General features: G+C 33.0%; 1 protein-coding gene across 2 annotated transcripts in view; it reads right to left on the bottom strand.

Annotated features, from left to right (window-relative positions):
- The window catches only part of Mdga2 (MAM domain containing glycosylphosphatidylinositol anchor 2), an 815,899-nt gene that overhangs the window by 482,411 nt on the left and 311,238 nt on the right, over nucleotides 1-22,250 (bottom strand). For both annotated transcript variants that reach the window (XR_012446173.1, XM_074068038.1), the window contains exon 2: nucleotides 3,285-3,424. Coding sequence is in view for 1 of the 2 variants with exons in the window: in XM_074068038.1 (XP_073924139.1) it covers nucleotides 3,285-3,424 (140 nt within the window). In the remaining variant the exon portion in view is untranslated. The remainder of the gene's footprint in view (nucleotides 1-3,284; nucleotides 3,425-22,250) is intronic.

Here is a 22,250-nt window from a genome sequence, read left to right as displayed (position 1 = left end):
CAAATCTATAGGAGGATAAACAGCAAACTAGGAGATGATATGAGCCACCAATAAACAAATATGTACAAATGATTGATAATTGTGTGAGAAAATTTCAAATTGACTAGTGATTAAACAATGCAAATTTAAACTACAATAATCTCTTTTCTCAAACATAAGACACTATACGCATACATGTGTATGTAAATATATACACATACATATGTATAACATAAATTTAACTCAAAATGATTCTATGATTTAAGTATGGATTATAGCTATAATTTTTACAACACAGATAATAAAACAGAGGCATAGAGATCAGAGATGTTAAGGAACTTTTCCTTGGTGGAGTCAGGGTTATGTCCAGGCAGCCTATTTCCAATGTCATGCTCCTAACTACTTCGCTGTGTTGATCAGACAGATCAGTTACCTCAAGCAATTATCTATCTCCAAACAACATATTTGGAAAAAAATTAAAAGACCAAAAATCATATGTTCTCTCTCATATTTGGACATTAGATCAAGGGCAAACACAACAAGGGGATTGGACTATGAGCACATGATAAAAGCGAGAGCACACAAGGGAGGGGTGAGGATAGGTAAGACACCTAAAAAACTAGCTAGCATTTGTTGCCCTTAACGCAGAGAAACTAAAGCAGATACCTTAAAGCAACTGAGGCCAACAGGAGAAGGGGACCAGGAACTAGAGAAAAGGTTAGATCAAAAAGAATTAACCTAGAAGGTAACACACACGCACAGGAAATCAATGTGAGTCAATGCCCTGTATAGCTATCCTTATCTCAACCAGGAACACTTGTTCCTTCCTATTATTGCTTATACTCTCTCTACAACAAAATTAGAGATAAGGGCAAAATAGTTTCTGCTGGGTATTGAGGGGGGGGAGAGGGAGGGGACAGAGTGGGTGGTAAGGGAGGGGGTGGGGGTAGGGGGGAGAAATGACCCAAGCCTTGTATGCACATATGAATAAAAAAAAAAGTCCAGGAAAAAATGCCTCAGAAATTCTGGAAATGGAAAATCTTTATGATTCTTGTTGCTACAGGAAAAGGCAGCAGATTAAGAAACGTGGAGATACAGGCATAAGAAACTTCTCTCTTTCATTGTGTTTCCAACCATCATCATGCTCAGATTAGACAAGTAAGAAAAATCATTCCAAAACCTCATCCTCAGAACCAGCTACCAATAACATGTGCTTTAGACTTTGGCCATGATGCCAAGCCCCAGCTGTTCCATCAGTTTCTTTTTTACAGTTTGTTGACAAAGAAGAGATCTATTTAATTTTTCAAACATGTAATATATGCTGAAACTGATTCAACTGAAAATACTAGAATTACTTCTAGGAATAACAAAAAACCTCAATGATACTGAGGTAACATATTTTCTTAAAAATCAGAATACATTGAAATAGTTTCAAAAATGGAAATGCTAAGGAAAAAAAATACTGGTCTACTCCTTTGTATCAGAATTTGCACAGACTGACTGGAAATCAAAGATTGTATTCTTGATTCTGAATATTGAAAGGGAAGACATACAGAGAAAATTATATATCTCTAATATTAAAAGGAAGTAAGAATGTGGATAAAGTGGCAGAGGAACTCGGGATAAGTTGGAGAGATAAGAAGTTGCATTTATAAGTAAAATCAGGAATTCAGAAGATGAAGTCTTGTTATAATAATGGGCGTATCAGTGAGCCTTCTTCCCTCAAAAACTAACACTCATAAAGAAACTGGCAGCTTTGATTTGGACCTACCTGTTTTGTTTTTGATTCTGAATTTTTATTCTGTATCTTCAATTTTAAAAATTCAAATTCTAGTAACAATGAATTTCTTTAAGCTAATATTTGAGTTAATTATATAATTTTTCTTAATTTTAATAAAGGTTATTTTCAGTGGATTCAATTGTTTCTGTAGGAATTTTTAAAATGCTTAACATGTCAGTTCATTTGTATCAAATCTTAACAATTATCATTTCCAATCATGTATTTTTTTTGCAGTCATTTTTTTCTGCCAAGTTTATTTATCCTGGGTTAAGTTTTATACAACTTAGTTTTATTAAAACAAGTTTATTATTTAATTCATTTTAAAAGAAAATATCATTTGCATGTTTAGCCTTTGTGAGTTGTATTTTTCTCAGTCATTTATATAATTGTTTTATGTCAATTTTCTATTTTCTATTTTGCCAGAGGGTCAATTTTACAAAACATAACCATTTCAATTTTAGACATGTGTTATCTATCTACCTATCTTTCTATCTAATGCTTCATTTTATGAAGTATCACATGCTTACATTTATTTGTTCTTCAGGATCCATATGGTAAGGTCAAAAGCCTTAACTGTTAGGATTTTAAGATGGCAAAAGCACAGGGCAAAGTTAAAAAGGTGAATTCAAAAAATCCCTACAGTACTCTTAATTTTTCCCTCTATAGCTGTTACTTGGATTTATTTTTCCTAACACAAGTACTTAAAATATGTACCTTTACTTAATGAGACTGTTTTTGTTGCCATAGTTGATTGTCAGTGTGAATTTGGAACTACTCAGGCTAAATGTATTACAGTAAGAATTGTCAGTTAATGAGTTACAAGATGTTGGATGTTTTGTATCCAAATTAGATTTTTGTACACAATATATAACCTGAATAGATTACCTTATATGTAACCCCTTCTTTTGCTACTACAAATTTTTTCTTTGCATATTTTTTGTAATTTCTGTGCTTTTTGAGGGTCTTAATTTTTGGTCCCACTATTAAATTAGCATAAGAAAACTCTTGCTGATGACTCTGAAAGCCTGACTAACTATAACACCTACAAATATTTGCTTTTAATTTTTTTCTGTGGATATAATGACTGGGAATAAAGAAGGTTCATGTGACCTCATGCATCACATTCTTCAGAACAAATGCCTCTTTGGCTGTAATTACGTCATCATGAAATCATGTTCCACATTCTAAAATAAACTCATTGCCATGTGAATTGTTATCTTACTGAGTTATTTTTGTAGTTGTCTTTTTAACAGCTTCCTTGGAAGTGTCTTCTAAATTCCTCACAATATGAAACCAGAAATTTCTTGTTTTTATCTTATGCACATGAATATTTGCTTGAATGTTCAGAAATTCCCTTTTTTCCTTATTGCACACAGTAGTACTTGAGTTGTAATCTCTCTCAAGTACACACACAGACACATACACATAGAGTTTTACATAAATCTTCTAAGTTATACACTTTTTTGTTTTTTACCTTCAAGAAAAGTAAAAGAGAGTTTCCCCAATGTCACAGTTCGGGACTCACCTGTGGACGTGGGTGTCCAGTAACCAGGCAGGTCAATTCTAGGGTTTCTCCTTCCCGAATAGTGTAGACCCTTTCAGAGTAGCGCTCTTCTTCAATATTACAGGCCACGCCTGAGTGCACGATACGCACTGTGGGGGGAGCTGTCGAGTTAGGAAGAAAAGAAAAGCTAAGTACATTGTCTTTCCATGGGCCATCTTGATTGCAAAAGCAATTCTTATTAGACTTTATCAAAGTCAGTTCCATCAGTCTTAACGCTGTGAGCTTCCCCAAGCGATTAAACATTTTGTCAACAGAAAGCTTCAAATTTATTCAACAGTCACCAAAACATTCTGAAAATGGCAAAGGGGAACAGAGTGGTGGGAGAAAATCAGTGCCTCTGGAAATCACTATCATTACAAGACCACTGTTTTGACTATTGACTATTAAAATGTAATATACAAATTTCCTCCTTTCTGAAATTTAATTTTTAACATACTAAAGATTATTATACCAAAAACAGGTAGGTCAAAACAAAGAAGACATTAGAAGGGAAAAAAGAATTTGAATTGAAGACAGTGGTATTCATTCAGTAATTATAAAGTCCATTGTGCAAGCTACTAGCTAACCTAAGCATTCTCAGGAATCCAACACTAACTTAGTTTATAATATGTTTAGACTTCTGTATTGATATGAATAAAAGATAACCATTGAATTTTGATATTGAAGAAGGCAGTAAGTTATTGATGCCTAAGTCTAAATGTGACTCAAGAGGACCTTGGTTCTCATAGAGTTGTCCTAAATATAATTTTCTCCTACTTCAGTGCACAAGGGACAATAAAAAAATTTTGACTAGCATTACATTTGGCTTATATATCATTGGTAGTCAAAAAATACAACTCCACAGGTCATGAGACATACTTAGCTAATAAGACATGCTACCTTCCATCAAGTAGAATAGTGATAGTTACTAACTTCAGGTTGGAGATTATCCATATTTATGGACTCAGCAGTTTTGAATGTAATACATTTAGAGGTAGAAGAAAACAGTTATCTTAATTAAAGGAAAAAGACACAAAAAAGGAAAAAAGACCACATGTGCATGTAGAAAACTGTCATCTCAAGAATTTCCTGGGAGTATTATTAGCAGGGGCTGTGAATGTTTTATTAGCAGTAAAAAAGCAAACCATGAATCCTATAGAATTTAAAAATGAATTTGGTGATTCTCAAAAGGGGCAAAAAGATGATGAGGTCAATTTTTGAGAAAATCTTTTCTGGGAAAATATGTGTTTTGCAAACAAAATAGAACAGATAGTTTCTTATGCATAATAATTTGCTTTATGTAGCATAATGCTCAGTCCACCAAAGAGCTGGACAACTTAGAAGGGCATATTTTATTTTTCTTCTCAATTTTAGGCAGAAATAAAGATGGAAAATCCCATGTGTTGTTAATCAAATAGGTGATCATCTCTGTTTTTTTCTATATAACCAAGTATGGTCCTGTTCTTCACCCTTAATATTTAAGACCCTGCTTTCCAGTAGCCATCATCAAATGATGCAAAGGGAGGATAAAATGTAAAGTATTTCTAAAATAGTATTATTATACTTAATATACATAATAAATTTCACAGTTATACAAGCAAACATGGTATGCTGCAGAAACTCTAGGAATTTGCAATTTTATCCAACACCCCAGGTGATTACGAAGGCACTGCTTGACTAGATTTTTAGAAATATTTCTCCAGGGCTCATAAATGTTTGTTGACTAAAGGAAAGTGCTCCAAGGTACAAAATGCTCTTTGTCCTTTCATACCTGTGAGTAACTAACTTTATGTTATACATTGTTTCACTATTTGAAAAGTTAAATGATGCTTTAACAAATCAAATGTTGAATTTGGTCTATGGAACTAACTTATCAAAAACATTTAACTGTTTCTTATAGATACTATAAAATTGTTGGGTTTTATGACAGTAGAAATTCTTATCTTTAGTGTTTCTTTGGAGCTCTGATGGTTTACACAATGTTTGCTGCACATCATTTCCCATGGTGATCAAATTTAGACATCAATTTGGATGGGTTATACTACCAAGGTACTTATTTTTAAGACATGTCTTGCATAATTATATATATGCATATATATATATGTATATATATATATATATAAGTTAAACTGATGACAATAAATACTTATAAAACAAAAATACAAAATACTAAATTGAAACTATAGCTCTTTATCTTGAAATAAATTTATGAAGCTAAATTTAGCTTCATAAATGATAGCCACATGTTTATTAAAATATATTTAATTATACAGTTACATGACATCTCTTCTAGACTAATTAATACTTGTTTTTTTAACTTCAAATCAATGCATAGTATTTTTATTTTTAAGATATATCTTTCAAATGCATCATTATGCAAATAAGTAGCTTTATTTAAACTATTTAAATTATACAGTAGGCAAATTGTGACATTTACAAGGGTTAATTTTCTGCTATTTTCCTCTATATTTTAACACATTCTTGGAAAAGGTAATTGCCTATGTACTGTCACCATAAACCTGCCACCTATCCTGTAGTAGGGTGGAATATTCCACCAAATTTAGGTTTAAACACATGTTCTTCTTGGTATTCATTAAAGTATATGCTCAGAATTTTAGTTGTTAAATAATAATGTGAACATTTTGGAGGTTTCTGTCAGTTATTTTGTCTGAAGAAAGCAGATGTAAAAGGGCCTTAGAGCTCATCCAAGTCAATGTCCTTATTTCCAGAGAAGGAAAACTTGAGGACATCAACTTTCTTGTAACAGTCCTCTGGCTATCCTTAGCCTAAATGAGAGAAGAACCACAGATCTTTTGTTCCTTTCACTACTACATGGCATCTATTAAAACTGTCTGTCATAGTTAAATTAGGATTCTTAGTCACTACTAAACTAGATTTACACTAGATTAAAGGATAAAAAAGGACTGAGAAACTGTTCATAAAGTTGTGAGAGCACCATGACTGGATTAACAATATAAGCGTAATAATTTCTCCATACTTAACCAATATAGCATGATCCTAATTCCTCATCTTGCCTCTAAACCTTGCCAAATCCATGTCATTACAACTTGAAAATTGTATTTTGAAATCTCTATTTTCATCGTGTTTCTTGCCTGAGAACCAATACTGTCTCCCTAATGACTTTTCACAGTCCTGATCCATATATGTGGGTGGCAATTTTGTCCTCTATAAAAGGTCCTCATACTGACTATCCAACCTCAGATCTCATTTTGCTATAATGCCAGACTACCATCAGCAAGAAAGTAAGCAGCACTGAGATTCAAAGGGTTTTTACTCACGATGTCCCCTCATGTAGAATTCCAAGACTCATATCTGTACCTGTGTTACTTATACCTTTAAGGATTATTAAGCAATTATACACTTCTTTCTCTTCCAAGAGATATATACTGCTAACTAATTTCCTTTTTCTTGACATTCTAACTTGATATTAAGAACTCCGATGCCAGGATAAGCCTCAAATCTGACATATGCCCCATATCATATAATTCAGAGCACAACTTCCTTTTTTAGGAAAATATCAGTTTTTAGCATACTGAGTTTACTTTAAATATAAATGCAATTTGCTATATTATATCAGAAGCAAGACATCTTTTATCCTTTGTTGGAAAAAGCCTCAATTTATCATCCTAATATTGGACCAAGGGTTATGATTCCTTTTTCCCTGCAGAGTCAGCAATAGATTAAAATGTTAAAATATTGCATAAGACTCATTTTCATCAAAACTTTTTTGAAGTAAACCAAATACCATTCCTTTCCTAACACTAATGATATCAGCTTGAATAAGCAGGCTTTGAGTTCAAGAGGTCAGCCTAAAAGGACAAGAGAAAGACTTTTGTTAATCTTGTTAAAGTATACCTTTGAAAGTTTAGCCAAATTCTCCATGTATTCTGTTGGAAAAGGAACACAAGTAAATTATTCTCCCATGGCAACAGCCAGGAACTCTTTTATCCTTTTATGACTTACAAGCATATATTTACCAACCAACTGCTGCAGCATGCATGAGGCTATACATGAAGATTAATGTCATGAGCTGTGCTTTCAAAGGGTTTATGCCTATTGGATCTCTCTGATTTATTAAAATAAAAAATAATAGGCTCTCTTGCAGAAGAAAATGAAAAGAACTGGCTGTATGAGGACAAAGCAGATAAACAGTCTGCCTGAGTGGGAATCTAACAGGTTTTACAAAGTCAGTGACATTCAACCTAAGTTTAGAATGATGCTGTGGGAGCAAAACTGATGATGCTGGAGAGAAAATACTGTGAGACATGTGTGTAATAAAGTATCTCTTGTGTTCCTGAAATAGCTACCTTAAAATGTGGCTCTTGTAGTTTAAAATTTATGCCAAAACTGGACACTGGTGTGACTCTGTCAACTTGGTATTATGTCTCCAGACACAAGAGAGATGCTACATAGAACCTAAGGATGGACTTGAGGAGAGAGATGTAGTTTAGAGGTGTTGTTGAACAGGACTTGATGATTAACTGTGTGCACAGATGAAGGAGAAGATTTAAGATGGAACTGAAGTTTATACCTTGCCAAACTAAGTGAAAGATGATTTTGAACAGAAATCACTTGCACGATCACCATGGAGCTGACATTACTTGCAGTCAGGAGAAGACTGAGATAACGGTGTCCTGGGCCCAAGTCATGGAGGACTTTGTTAGAGTAAGGACAGCAATAAGAAATGTTTTAAAGGAGATTGTTCCAATAATAAGTATACTTCCTGGAGGTTTTTCTGATATTAGACAGTAATTGTTTTGGTATTTGTTTTCTTCCCTCTAATAGCCTCAAGTAAGGGCCTTTTATTGCAGTAGATTCCTCAAATCCCTCAAGCAACTATTCTCTGTGAATTCAGGTTACTGATAGAATGATGCTTCTCTTGCACACTTAGAGCAATCTAACCTATGCTCTTGGTACAGGTAAGAGGTCTTCTAGGATAAGACTGTTTGGGGAGAAGAATGTTCAATACTGCCTCTCTTAGAAACCCCAGTGGAGAAATCATTAAACCACACTTCACTCCCATCCTTCACACACTCTAGATTCTGGAGAGGGAGAAGGATGACAAGGAGGGAAAGAAGACAAGGGAAGGAGGGGGAGAAAGAGGAAGAGAGAAAAAAATTAATGCTCTCACATGCCAGATAGAGGTAACAGAGTGTATTACTCATACAATTCTACTAGCTGTCACAAAGTTTTACTTATAAAAGTATACATAACAAAAATCAAACTTACCTTCCATTTTTCTATTGACTTAAGCTGCCATATTCTTTCATAAAACTCATCTCATTTTCTATAACATTTTGCACTTAGCTAATAAACACTGTCAATGATTGGTGTCTTCTGCATATGGCCCAATTTCCAATGTAGCATATAGGATATGGTGGCTTTTGTTCTAATTTCTTCTTTTTCCTACCTGAGTTACTCTAAGACACAATGTAATTCACACCTTTTTTGTACAATGATTTCCCAATGAGACTTTTAAATTAAGAATATAAGCCTACTGCACAATTTTTCCTATTATTTTTGACAATACCATTTCCTAAAGTCTTTAGTCTGCTTATATCATACATTCTTTCATCACAAACTCAGATAAAAAAAAGAATGTAAACTTTTTAAGGAGAAATGAATTCAGTTTGGGATGCTGTTGGTGAGCTGGTCAATGGCTCATAAGGTATTGGAGGAATAAAGATTTAGAGCTTTTAAATGACAGAAGAGATGAAATAGCTACAGCAGAGCATGGAGAGTGAGAAACTCAGAAGCTAATATTCCAACCTTGATGAATGAAACTTCTTAACCAGAGATGCCAAGGAAAAAGACTTGATTTGGTCACAAAGTCAGAGAAGTAGAAGAACAAACAAAGAATATGTGGATATTTAGAAGTTACATGAAGAAATACTGGAGCACACTTAAGACAGAGTTGTCATTTAAGAAGAACATAGATAAAAAGTCATTACCTTTGAGAGTTTGGACAGCAATGGTGATTGTTTTTATTGTAATGCTGGGTGGGAGTACACTGAGGCATTTACCAAGGTCTTACAACATATTAAATATATCATATTGAATTCATCTCCCCCACCATTCTCATTTATACCCCACACCTCCCAGTTCTGGAATAATTTCAACAGGTATCTTTTTTCTTGATGAAATATGGCTATAGAGAAATGAAATCCAAAAGATGAATGAGGTGAGGCTTGAATGAAGAGGATAACTCTTGGTAGGTCAAACCAAGCTTAGAGCAAAAATAAACTGTTATTGAGGTTTAGCAATATGTAAAAATGCTAAATAGTATAACAGTATTTATCAACATCTTAAGATTACAAAAATAATTATTTACATTTTAATAAGAAACAAACCATAATGTTTATAATTCTAACATAACATTTGCTAATAAATGATTTTCCAGGATCTTTCATCATTCCTGTAAAATTATTTTCCTAAAAAACACTTTCCTTTTTTCTGTTTTTTTCTTTCATCTTGATTGATTCTTTTATAAGTTAAACTGCTGCCAATTTATAGCACATATGAAGAAATTTCTCAAAACTCTCTCATCTCTTCTGTAGCAAGTCAGGGTTCATTCCCACAGTGTATAAATAGGCTTTCTCTCTCTCATATTAAAAACAAACAAAATGACATTTATCTTCTCATCAGCAGACCTAATCTTATCTTTCCTTTGCAGTCCTGTGATCACAAACAATACAATTCTTAACTACGATTACATCTGTCTTCTGTCCAGTGCAGTCTTCCTTCTGCACCATTATTCTGTATTTGAAAAAGCATCGGACAGGACAATAGAAAACCACTTTGGTGAGACGCTGTTTTTTCTCATTTTCTTCTTTTTTAAGCTTTGTCTACCTGAATGCTTCTTATGCAAAAATCTTTTGAAATTACACAATTACCCTATACTTCAAAATAATAGGGACAATTTTCACATCCCACTGCCATACTCACTGCACCTATGAAACACATATCCAAACCTGCATGAAAGCAAAATTTCAATTTGTACATTTATTTTAATAATTTCCTCAAAAGTAGTTAAATTTTTTCTGTAATTATGTTAAATAGAATCATAAATAAACCATCCTAAACAGAATAATACCCATATAAAAAAAGAACACACAAATAACTTTAAATCAGGCTTCAGCTTATTTGATTTTTTTTCTTCCATTGGTTATTTTGCATTAACTATAATTTCAGCATTAATGTGACATTATTCTTTTCTTCCTTCTATCACACCCTCTCCCACCCAAATTTTATTAATATTGCATTCCTGTCCATTGATAAAAACTATACTTTTACCTTTAACTTGGAGAGATATAAAATGAAATTAATAAGAGCACATTAATTATACTAGATTTAATAAAATGGCAATCCTACATATATATGACTTTGGTGAAAGGCTTTGAATATGACAGGTTTTCAATATTCGATATTATTTCCTCTGCACATGTTGAGTAACATTCTTATAAATTAGTTGAGCCTCCTCTTCCGACTCCAAAACCCACAGTAAGAAGAAAATTAAACTTTATAAAGTCTTTGGTTTTAGGAGGGGAGCCATTAATATTTCCTAAATAACATAAGTTGGCATAATTTTTAGGGTAGTGGTAGCCTTGAGTTTAAAAGAAGTTATCTATTTATACACAATATGTGTTATTTAAGAAGATGGAAGTATATATCATCAAAAGAAAATAATTATATACAATATTTAATTACAAACATTAAACAAAAGTACAATTTACATTTTTTTTACAATTTACATTTTAATGTTAAAGTAGTGATAATAATGTTTTGTGCAAAAATATCTTTCTTGTATCATTTTGTCCATACTCTCAAGGGAAGGTATTTAATTCATGGAAATTTTAATACAAAACTGCAATATAATGGTAGGAATAATGATCCACAAAATGACATGCATATGTCTATTTTTAATCAAAAATCTATAAATTAAAAACATTTTATCACATAAAGATTTTCACATTTACAGCTTCAAATTTTATTTGAAATACCTTTCTTTGTTTTCATCCAGAAGTGTTAGCCATTAAACATCTAAAGCTAAAACTTCAAAGACTCTTGTATGTTTTATAGATGAAAAATAAAAATTTCATGAAATGTAGGGTTCTCCACATTTCCCTCTCAAATCCAGCATTTCACAACCTTTGATTTGTGTGCTAGAGAGAAACATGGGTCAAGTCTGATATCATCATGCCCCATCTCTAGTCATCCCCCATCTCCATTTCTGCAAGGATGTACCTACCCCCAAGCCCTTCACTAACTTCATCACAGCATTTTCCAGGAAAAATATTTGAGCCACATCTGGATAACACTTGAAAGTTCATCAAATATTTCATTAATCTCATTTTGCTCACACTGCACTTGTGTGAACCAAGCAAAGTATGCCCACATGAAGAAAAATATTGTGGGAACTAAGTATTCTCATTCTTCATTAGGAATAAGATAGTTCATATCCAAGTTCCTGCTTTCATATTATATCCTGTGGCATATTTGTCTCCAATTAGAGGTTGAATCAGGTCTCTAATCAGTATATTTTAGGTTAAGAAAAAAATACCAAGTACTGCAGATATTTTGGAGTGTAGGCCATGAACTATCAAAACAAAACAAAACAGAAAGCATAGAAAGAAAACAAAAATGTGAGATAAATAACAAGGGGCCATTTTCTTCTTGCTCTTATGGTATGGATCTTTTTAGGTTTTGACATTAGTGTGGGCATAGTGAAAGAGACAGAGATTATAACACTGAAGGAGGGAAGAGCATTTAATCCTTAAATCTTTTGTGAGGTCAATGAGGCCCTCTTGATGGTGTCAGATGTCGTATATCATGTGCTCAATAAACCTAAATCTTTAAACCAAATCTTTGTCTCTTATGAATCATCATTATACCTTAAAAGGTCAGGACTCTTGAAAGCACAGGTACTGATAGTATCATTTTTTTTAGCATTCTGGATTAAAAGAGAAGCTGAATGGATATGCTCATGCTTTGCTAAAATTAAGAGCTTTTCAGGTTTCTTGGACTTAACCACAAAGCCTCAACACATACTAACAAAAATGTAATTACTCATATCATTTTCCAACTTTACTTACAAATTGGGTATTTAGAGAAAGTAACTCTTTCTTGCAGACTAGCTCATCAAGAAAAAAATGAGATTTACTACAAAATATGCCAAAAATGAATACTTCAATTTGCTTGTCCAAAAGAGGCAAAGGCAAGCAGAGAATCTGAAGATCTGACTTGCCAGTTTCCTCAGTGCATCTCACCACTGAGAAACTGAAGATACTGCCTGTGGCTAGTCCCAAGCAGGACAAGTTTCTTAGCATGTCACAAGAATGCTTGTTAGACCCCAGAAGAGAGCAATTGCTGCAACAATGATGCATATCCTTTTTCTAGCTCTTTCCCTCTCAGAACCAGACAGAAAAGTAGCAAGGGGAGATGGATTTCTAACTCCAGTGGGACAATATTCACATGGACTAAGAACTTAAACAATGCCAGGTATCTGTTCAGTACATGTTATTTTGACAATCTCTAGTCTCTCCAAAACCCTGCAAAGAATGTTTATTTCCATTCAAAAACATAAACACTATCAGTTAAGTGAATTGCCAAAGGATAGTTTTGTCTTCAGTTCTGACTTTAACTAGAAAAAGGGTTGTGGTTTTTTTTCTTTTATTGTATACTGCACATATTCTTTTTATTTTGCTATGTTACATTCTCATTTTTAAAAGTCTAGACATTATGTCTTTGGGAGTTAGGGAGAAGGGGTAGAATTCAGGAAAAAGAATGATCACTCATTTATATTCTGGTAAGCAAAGAATAGATCACTGAATTACTTGGTACCATAGAATGAAACATTTCTCTAAGTCACACAATGTGACAGGTAAGCAATTATCAATAAATGTGTTATTAAGCTCTCAATTTTTTAAAATATTAGCCTTTGATAATTTCAAAGAAATATATACAGGGCTTAATTGTCCAAAATTTCTGCTCCAACAATTTGATTTCCATTTGTTTAAGGAAGAACTTTTGAAATTGACCTTGTAAGTATCTCATAGGTTCAGGATTTCATGACAGTCCACAGGGACCCTCTGTGACCTGCCATCTCCCAGGTCTTCTGTCACTCAGGTTCTTGGGACTGGGTTTCCACAAACACCTGTATTCTTTTGGCTTACCACAGAGCAAGGATCCTACTCTCAATTTAAAATTTTCTACATTCTCCTAAATAAACTCAAAAATGCTTTTCTAAGAATTATCATAATTTTGTTAATAATATTAGAGTTCATTAGCTATTTTCAAACAAATTTGAAACAATATTGAAATTGGCAATGTCAGGAAAATCATAAAATCCTAAAAATAATAGCAAACCAACTCACAACATGAATAATTATACAAGATTTTTAAATTTTGCATCTTCAACTTGCTTTCTACTATTATAAACTTATAATCAATGATATATCACTGAAGTAATTTGAGCAAACAAGGAAATATATTTTCATAAAAACTATTAATAACTTGTAACCATAGTCCCTTAATGTTAAATGTAAATTTGTTTTTGCTTAAATTTTCCCACTACCATTCACTTAAGTGTAATTTTGAATGTTACCTTGGAAATTCTTCTAATTTTACTATAGAGAACTGATGAGATCATATCTGTTAAGTGTTACCCCAAATAAGCTATTCAGACTTTAACTGATACAAGTTGTGAAACAGCCAGGTTTTTAATCATTCACAATCTACTTCCAAAAAAATGTGGTTCTATAAACATGTCTGATGTTATTCAATTTAAATAATTTAAAAAATTTGAATGATTTAATATTTATTTTGCCTTAGATATTAGTAAACATAATTAATTAATCCTAATGTTTCAGTGTGAGGCAATGTAGACCTCCATACTTGTTGGATGGAATCATGGTTTTTCTGGGAAGCAGTTTGTTACTATAGACTCAAATATGAACTACAGATAAACTTTGGTCCATCTCTAAAAAAGTTAATTTGGGACAATGTCAAAAAACATACACAAACATGTCTACGGAAGTATTTATAAAGGAATAAATATTAGCATATATGGAAAATTGTATTTGTATTTTAAAATGTATTGATAAGGAGAACATTGGCATACTCTGATTTTTTAAAAAATGTGTAGTTTGAGAAAAGTGTAGGTTTTATAGCCATTGAGTAAACACAATGGTTATAGAAAGGGCTCTAAGTCAGGTGCACAGGTTCAAATTCCCAGTCTGACATTATATGAACTATGTACACTTTTTGTGTCTTTGTTTCCATATATGTAAAATTGATTAACAATCAAACTCCCTCAAAGGATTTTCTAATGATTGATTATAATGGAGCAGGGTGAGTTCATGTATAAACTTTGTATGTGTACAGATTTTGTGTACACTTTAGAGATCTCTATGAAGATGTTCTCTACAATTTTTAAAAATAAAATTAATAGAGGTAAACACACAAGAGGAAAATGAGCATAATATGGAGGCGATTTTATTTTTTAAATGATGAATAATGTTATAAACAACATAAAAGTGAAATATTTATTGACATATTATATGCTATGCAAATTATTCACATAAGAAGGAATCCATATTATATTGCTAAGAATAACAATGCTGTTCATGTTCCATTATATACTGAGTGTTTAAATGTATGTCTGTTGGAGGTTAACTAGAATGCTATCAATGGGAAGTTCATTTTGTGATCTCTGATTTTTTTATTAATATAGTTCTGTTTTTTACAATGTTTCACAGTAAGCACATTTTTCCTAGAATTAATAAAATGGTCTTGTAGCTTATTTCTAAGTTTCAGAGCCATGTTCTATCTCTCTAACAGAAATACTCTACTTTCACTTCACAGTTGCCCTGATTCTTTTCTCTAGCTAGCTAAAGCAAACATCTATTTGTCCCTATCAGATTTTTCTTCATGAATTTCAGGTCATTGGTTATTAACTTATGATCTTCTGGACTTCAAAATCCTATCCTTTTTACCCTGCAGTGTTTGCCTAAAGCATAGCCAACTTCTCTGTTTATAACTTTGAAGACATGTTACTTTCTTGGTTACTCTAAGCAAAGTTTCAGTATGCATTCATGTGACTAAATTCTGCTACCATCACTGGAGTAGGACATGTGTTACTTGTCATCTTCCAAGGTCCCAATGTAGACTTCTTTCTGTTTCCACCTTCTTAATGAAACTCTTAATAGCTTTTGGAATTCTCTCAACATTATTTTTACTCTTTTTAACTCATTTGTATAGAAAATACAATAATAAATAGAATTTCAATGAATGACCAAGCTCATTATGGTACACATCCCCAGTTCTGTCCAAATTCCACACACCCTGCAATAAATCATCATGTTCACACCCACTTTATTGCCCAAACTTTCAAGGATCTACTTCTCAAATGGTAGCACTGTAATCTTATATTAACAATATAACTTAAAGCACTAACCAAAACAGTCAAATTTTTAAACAAAGGAGCAGGGAATTTATTCTTTCAATAATAATTTTATACCACAAGTAATTTTCTTCCTCAACTATTTAATGGTATAGAAAAATAATGAACAAATACATATTTATTCAAATGAATTCATATATGTATCTTCTTCTAATTAAAATATCACCAATGAGAGTAAAATTGTCTCAATGTAGCTGATTTAATTGCTTTGAATTTGGAGCTGGGTTTCCTATGCTGGAAATGCTAGCACATAACCTTGGATCAACTCCCTTTCCTTCTTCATCAAAGTGGGATGATATGCTTTTCTATCTTTTATTGTAGTAGCAACCACATTAGGCAATTCCTATCTAAAGCCAAGTTCCTGGCTCATAGCAGTAATCATTCAAAATTTTGTTTTTTGTTGGCAGTCTATAATCTCCATATATAAAATAAATATTTAAGGAATATTTTTCATTATTGTTATAGTGGGGGTCCATAGTGACATTTACAAAAGTTCTTACAATACATCATAGTTAATTCACCCCCTCCATCATTCACCTTTATCACCCTGCTCCCATTTCTGGAATAGTATCAGTAGGTCCCATTTTTCCATTTATATACATGTGTACATTATTAATATTTCTACCATATTCACCCTCCTATGTCCTTTCCATATATCCCCCGCTCTCACTGGTACCAACCCCCAGACAGGACCTGTTTTGCTTTCCTATTCTCTGTTTTTGTAAAAAAAAGAAAGACATTTTTGTGTATCGAAGATAGCTGTACAGGGTTTTTCATTGTGACATTTCCATATATATGTGTTTTATAGCCCAAATTGGTTCAAAAGAAGGAAGTTAATAAGGTGAATAGGCTTGATGTAATTCCTATATAAGAATCAATGAAGAATTTTTAAACCTATTGAAAACACAAGAAGAAGGGGACTAAAGTAGAAAGGAGAAAAATAGCAGTAATAATATTTTTGGTAACTGGTAAAATCATTACATTTTCTTGTCAATAACTTTTATACAAAAATGAACAGAGAAACTAGAAATAAGGAATATTTGTAAAACTGACACCAATTTTATATAAATTGCCAATGTAATGAAATAATCAAATTTGTCAATAAATCTAAACTTCTTTTGAAGTCAATTATTAAAATAAATAAGTAAATATTATTGCTGAAAATTTCAATGAAAACTAGGCTTTTAAAAAATGCTCAAAACAAGTTCTTAAGGTTAAATACTAGTTCATATACTTAATATTACAAACCACTTATAAATAAATATAAATATGGAGCAACTAATGAATCACTAGAAAATTTGTCAGTAGAGAAGCAATGCACATAGTCTTTGCACCATTTATCACTATCACTAGCATTCTAAGTAACAGTAGTTCAATATTTAGAGTACAAAGCCTAAATTTGTTTCCCTAATAACCTCAAAAGGAGTCAAACAGTAGAACTTGAAAAAAAAAAACTGCCCTAAAATAGGTTTCTCCACACTAATGTTTCAATACCCAAAATGAATAGTTAAGGAATGACATAAACCAGAAATGTTAATATGCAGATGAAGCCTTACTTTAATTAAAAGCTAAGAACAGGAGACCTGAGGGTCTAATTCCAGAGCTATTTTGACATATATCAAATGATCCTTAATTTATAGTGAAAGGCCTATTTGACAAGTTCTCATGTCAATATGTTCCTATTAGCTATCAGTACCTTTAAGTGGTGTTTTGTTACTGACCTACATTAATATATCAAATTATGACAGCAAATTAATGGCTGAACATCATAATAATTCAGATTACAGTCTCCAGCCAATTATTTAGCAGAGTACCTCAATAGCAATGAAGTATGAATATCTTTTCACTTTAATCGTTTGATGAAAGACACTAAAAAATTAAACAAATGATAAATAGCTCTATGGCTTCTCAGGATCTTTTTACTTAAGATTTAGTACAGAGATTGCGTCATTCAGTTTTGGAAATAAACTGTTTTTTAAAGAAATAAGAGAAGAATTAATTAGTTTTAAGAACCTAAGGAAAAAGTCTTTTTCTTAAGCCTGTGTGTATATACTTATGAAAACCTCAAGTCATGTTAACCTAATATTTACCTATAATAATTTTCTATCATTTTTGAAGTAGAGAATTTAACAGGGTGCTCTGGATCCAAGGGCCTTTCATTGGAAGAATATGACTAAATTTCCTGATTATATCATCACAAGAAAAAGTTCCTGTGATTCTTATCAACACTAAACGAATCTTCCCTTAGAACAATCACATTCTCCCATAGATGATTTCTGTAACGAGAGAGCCCATGGATCAGCCCATAAAGGGAACAGTCACAAATGGCAAGGCTGATCTTTTGTACCAGCCTCTGCTCATACAGTCATATTCTAGAGGACATACAAATTAAGTTGCAAAACATCTGTTATCATGTATATGACTCATAAATTCGTATTCTCAACACAAACCTTTACTTCGTCTTCCTTCTAGAGCTCTATACCCAGCTGTCCATTTGGCAATTTCTCTTTATTTCTTTTAATGTATATGAAATTGAATCTAATTGAACACCTTTTTTCCTTCAAATAGAATGTCTTCTTTCAGCCTTTCCTACATCACTATGTAGCCATACCATCAGAAACAATGCTTATACCAGACACATAATAACTCACACTTGATGTCAGAACAAGTACTGATGATTTCACTCTCTTAATTGATTCATTCCATCCATCTTCACCACAACCATTACATCAATTCCATCACAGCCATCCAGTGAGTGAAAAACACCCTGTAAATGCTGACTTGTTCCCATGGAGTCTCCCAGCAGTACACTAGTGAGCTTTTCAAAATGACCACATCAACCTTTCACATCTTCAATGGTTACCCAACACATTCAAAGTAAAACTTCCATTAACATCACCTAGAAAATCTCATAAATTTCCCCAAACTTCGTAAGAGTATTCAATTCCCTTTTCATCCAGTCCCTCTAACTTGCTTTTTAAGCCTGGCCAAAGGCTTTTGCAGGCATTGCTGTCATCGATTCTAAAGCCCACTACACTCCACTTACTCTAATTTTCACTTACTCAGAACTGAGAATTCAGCTTCAATGTTCCCTCTTCAAAAGTATATTTGCTGACCTCCCTAAATAAATCACTCAGTGATGGGCACATGGACAACATGGGCCTTTTTCATAGTACTTCTTGTAAATATAGTTTTATAATAACATACCATGATTGGCAAAGCAGTCTTTGCCATATAAAGTAAAGCAAACTTTATATGGCAAAAATTGTGTCTGATTTTACTAACATTATATCCAAGCATTTAGCACTATGTGTAACACATTGTTGCACATTAAATGTTTATTAAATGTTTAATGCTTTAAAAAATAGCCTACACAGATACATAGTAAAAAAAGAAGAAGAAAAAAGGAGAGGAGAGAAAGAAGGGAAGATGGGAGGATTGAAGGAAGAAATAGAAAAGGAGAGCGGTAAGAAGTCAATTCATAGAAAGGGAAATTGAATACAATTCTTGAATATTCACATTCACTTGAATTCGTATTTTACAAATTACTTGCAGGTATATTTTCAAAATTCTCTCTTTTTATAACTGATCGTCACTCCACCAAATAAGACCAAATCAAGTCTGGATCTCATATATAGCTTTTATAATGTTGAGGAACTTTCCTTCTATTCCTAGTTTTCTTAGAGCTTTTATCATGAAATGATGTTGGATCTTATCAAAGGCTTTTTCTGCATCTATTGAGATGATCAAGTGGTTTTTGTCTTTGCTTCTGTTAATGTGGTTTATTACGTTTATTGATTTTCGTATGTTGAACCACCCCTGCATCCCTGGGATGAAGCCTTCTTGGTCGTGGTGAATGATCTTTTTGATGTGCTGTTGAATTCGTTTGCCATTATTTTGTTTAGGATTTTTGCATCAGTGTTCATTAAGGAGATTGGCCTATAGTTCTCCTTTTTGGAGGTGCCTTTGCCTGGTTTTGGGATAAGTTTAATACTGGCTTCATAAAATGTTTTAAGCAGTTTTCCTTCCCTTTCTATTTCATGGAACAGTTTAAGGAGAATTGGTATCAGATCTTCTTTAAAAGTCTGATAGAATTCAGCAGAGAATTTATCAGGTCCTGGACTTTTCTTTTTGGGGAGACTCTTGGTTGCTGCTTCAATTTCATTTTGTGTTATAGATCTATTCAGGTGATTAATTTCCTCTTGGTTCACTTTTAGATGATCCTAAGTATCTAGAAATCTGTCCATTTCTTTAAGATTTTCAAATTTATTTGAATATAGGTTCTCGAAGTAGTCTCTGATGATTTCCTGGACTTCAATGTTTTTTGTTGTCTCCCCTTTTGCATTCCTGATTCTACTAATTTGGGTTTTTTCTCTCCTCATTTTAGTCAGGTTTGCCAGGGGTCTTTCGATCTTGTTTATGTTTTCAAAGAACCAACTTTTGGTTTCATTAATATTTTGTATGGTTTTATTGGTTTCTATTTCATTGATTTCAGCTCTTATTTTTATTATTTCTCTGCTTCTATTTGTTTTGTACCTACAGCCAGCATTATACTTAATGGAGAAAAACTGAAACCATTCCCTCTAAAATCAGGAACCAGACAAGGATGCCCACTATCTCCACTCCTACTCAACATAGTACTGGAATTCCTAGCCAGAGCAATTAGGCTAGAAGAAGAAATAAAAGGAATACAAATAGGTAAAGAAACTGTCAAAATATCCCTATTTGCAGATGACATGATCCTATACCTTAAAGACCCAAAAATCTCTACTCAAAAGCCCCTAGACACCATCAATAGCTATAGCAAGGTAGCAGGATATAAAATCAACGTAGAAAAATCATTAGCATTTCTATACACTAATAATGAAGAAACTGAGAAAGAATATATGAAAACAATTCCATTTACAATAGCCTCAAACAAAATCAAATACCTAGGTGTAAACGTAACAAAGGATGTGAATGACCTCTTACAAGGAAAACTATAAACTTCTAAAAAAAGAGATCGAGGAAGACTATAGAAAGTGGAGAGATCTCCCATGCTCATGGATTGGTAGAATTAACATAGTAAAAATGTCGATACTCCCCAAAGTAATCTACATGTTTAATGCAATTACCATCAAAATTCCAATGACATTCATTAAAGAGATTGAAAAATCTACTGTTAAATTTATATGGAAATACAAGAGGCCATTAATAGCCAAGGCAATACTCAGTCAAAAGAACAATGCAGGAGGTATCACAATACCCGATTTCAAAGTATATTACAAAGCAATAACAATAAAAACAGCATGGTACTGGCACAAAAGCAGACATGAAGACCAGTGGAACAGAATAGAGGACTCAGATATGAAGCCACACAGCTATAACCAACTTGTCTTTGACAAAGGAGCTAAAAATATACAATGGAGAAATAGCAGCCTCTTCAATAAAAACTGCTGGGAAAACCGGTTTGCAGTCTTCAAAAAACTGAAACTAGATCCATATATATCACCCTATACCAAGATTAACTCAAAATGGATCAAGGATCTTAATATCAGACCCCAAACTCTAAAGTTGGTATAAGAAAGAGTAGGAAATACTCTGGAATTAATAGGCAGGCAAGAACTTTCTCAATGGAACACCAGCAGCTCAGCAACTAAGAGATAGCATAGATAAATGGGAGCTCATAAAACTAAAAAGCTTCTGCTCAAGAAAAGAAATGATCTCTAAACTGAACAGAACACCCACAGAGTGGGAGAAAATATTGGCCAGCTACACATCAAAGGACTGATAACCAGAATATATAGGGAACTTAAAAAACTAAGTTCTCCCAAAATTAATGAACCAATAAAGAAATGGGCAAGTAAACTAAACAGAACGTTCTCAAAAGAAGAAATTCAAATGGCCAAAAAACACATGAAAAAATGCTCACCACCTCTAGCAATAAAGGAAATGCAAATTAAAACCACACTAAGATTCCACCTCACTCCTGTTAGAATAGCCATCATTAGCAACACCACCAACAACAGGTGTTGGCGTGGATGTGGGGAAAAAGGAACCCTCTTACACTGCTGTTGGGAATGTAAACTAGTACAACCATTCTGGAAAAAAATTTGGAGGCTTGTTAAAAATCTAAACATTGATCTACCATATGATCCAGCAATACCACTCTTGGGGATATAGCCAAAAGAATGTGACACAGGTTACTCCAGAGTCACCTGCACACCCATGTTTATTGCAGCACTATTCACAATAGCCAACTTATGGAAACAGCCAAGATGCCCCACCACTGATGAATGGATTAAGAAAATGTGGTATTTATACACAATGGAATATTATGCAGCCACGAAGAAGAAAGAAATGTTTATTATTCACAGGTAAATGGATGGAATTGGAGAACATCATTCTGAGTGAGGTTAGCCTGTCCCAAAAGACCAAAAATCATATGTTCTCCCTCATATGCGGACATTAGATCAAGGGCAAACACA

The sequence above is a fragment of the Castor canadensis genome, chromosome 3 (assembly GCF_047511655.1).
Source record: "Castor canadensis chromosome 3, mCasCan1.hap1v2, whole genome shotgun sequence".
NCBI classification, from domain to species: domain Eukaryota; kingdom Metazoa; phylum Chordata; class Mammalia; order Rodentia; family Castoridae; genus Castor; species Castor canadensis.
This window is presented reverse-complemented; position numbering and strand designations above follow the sequence as displayed.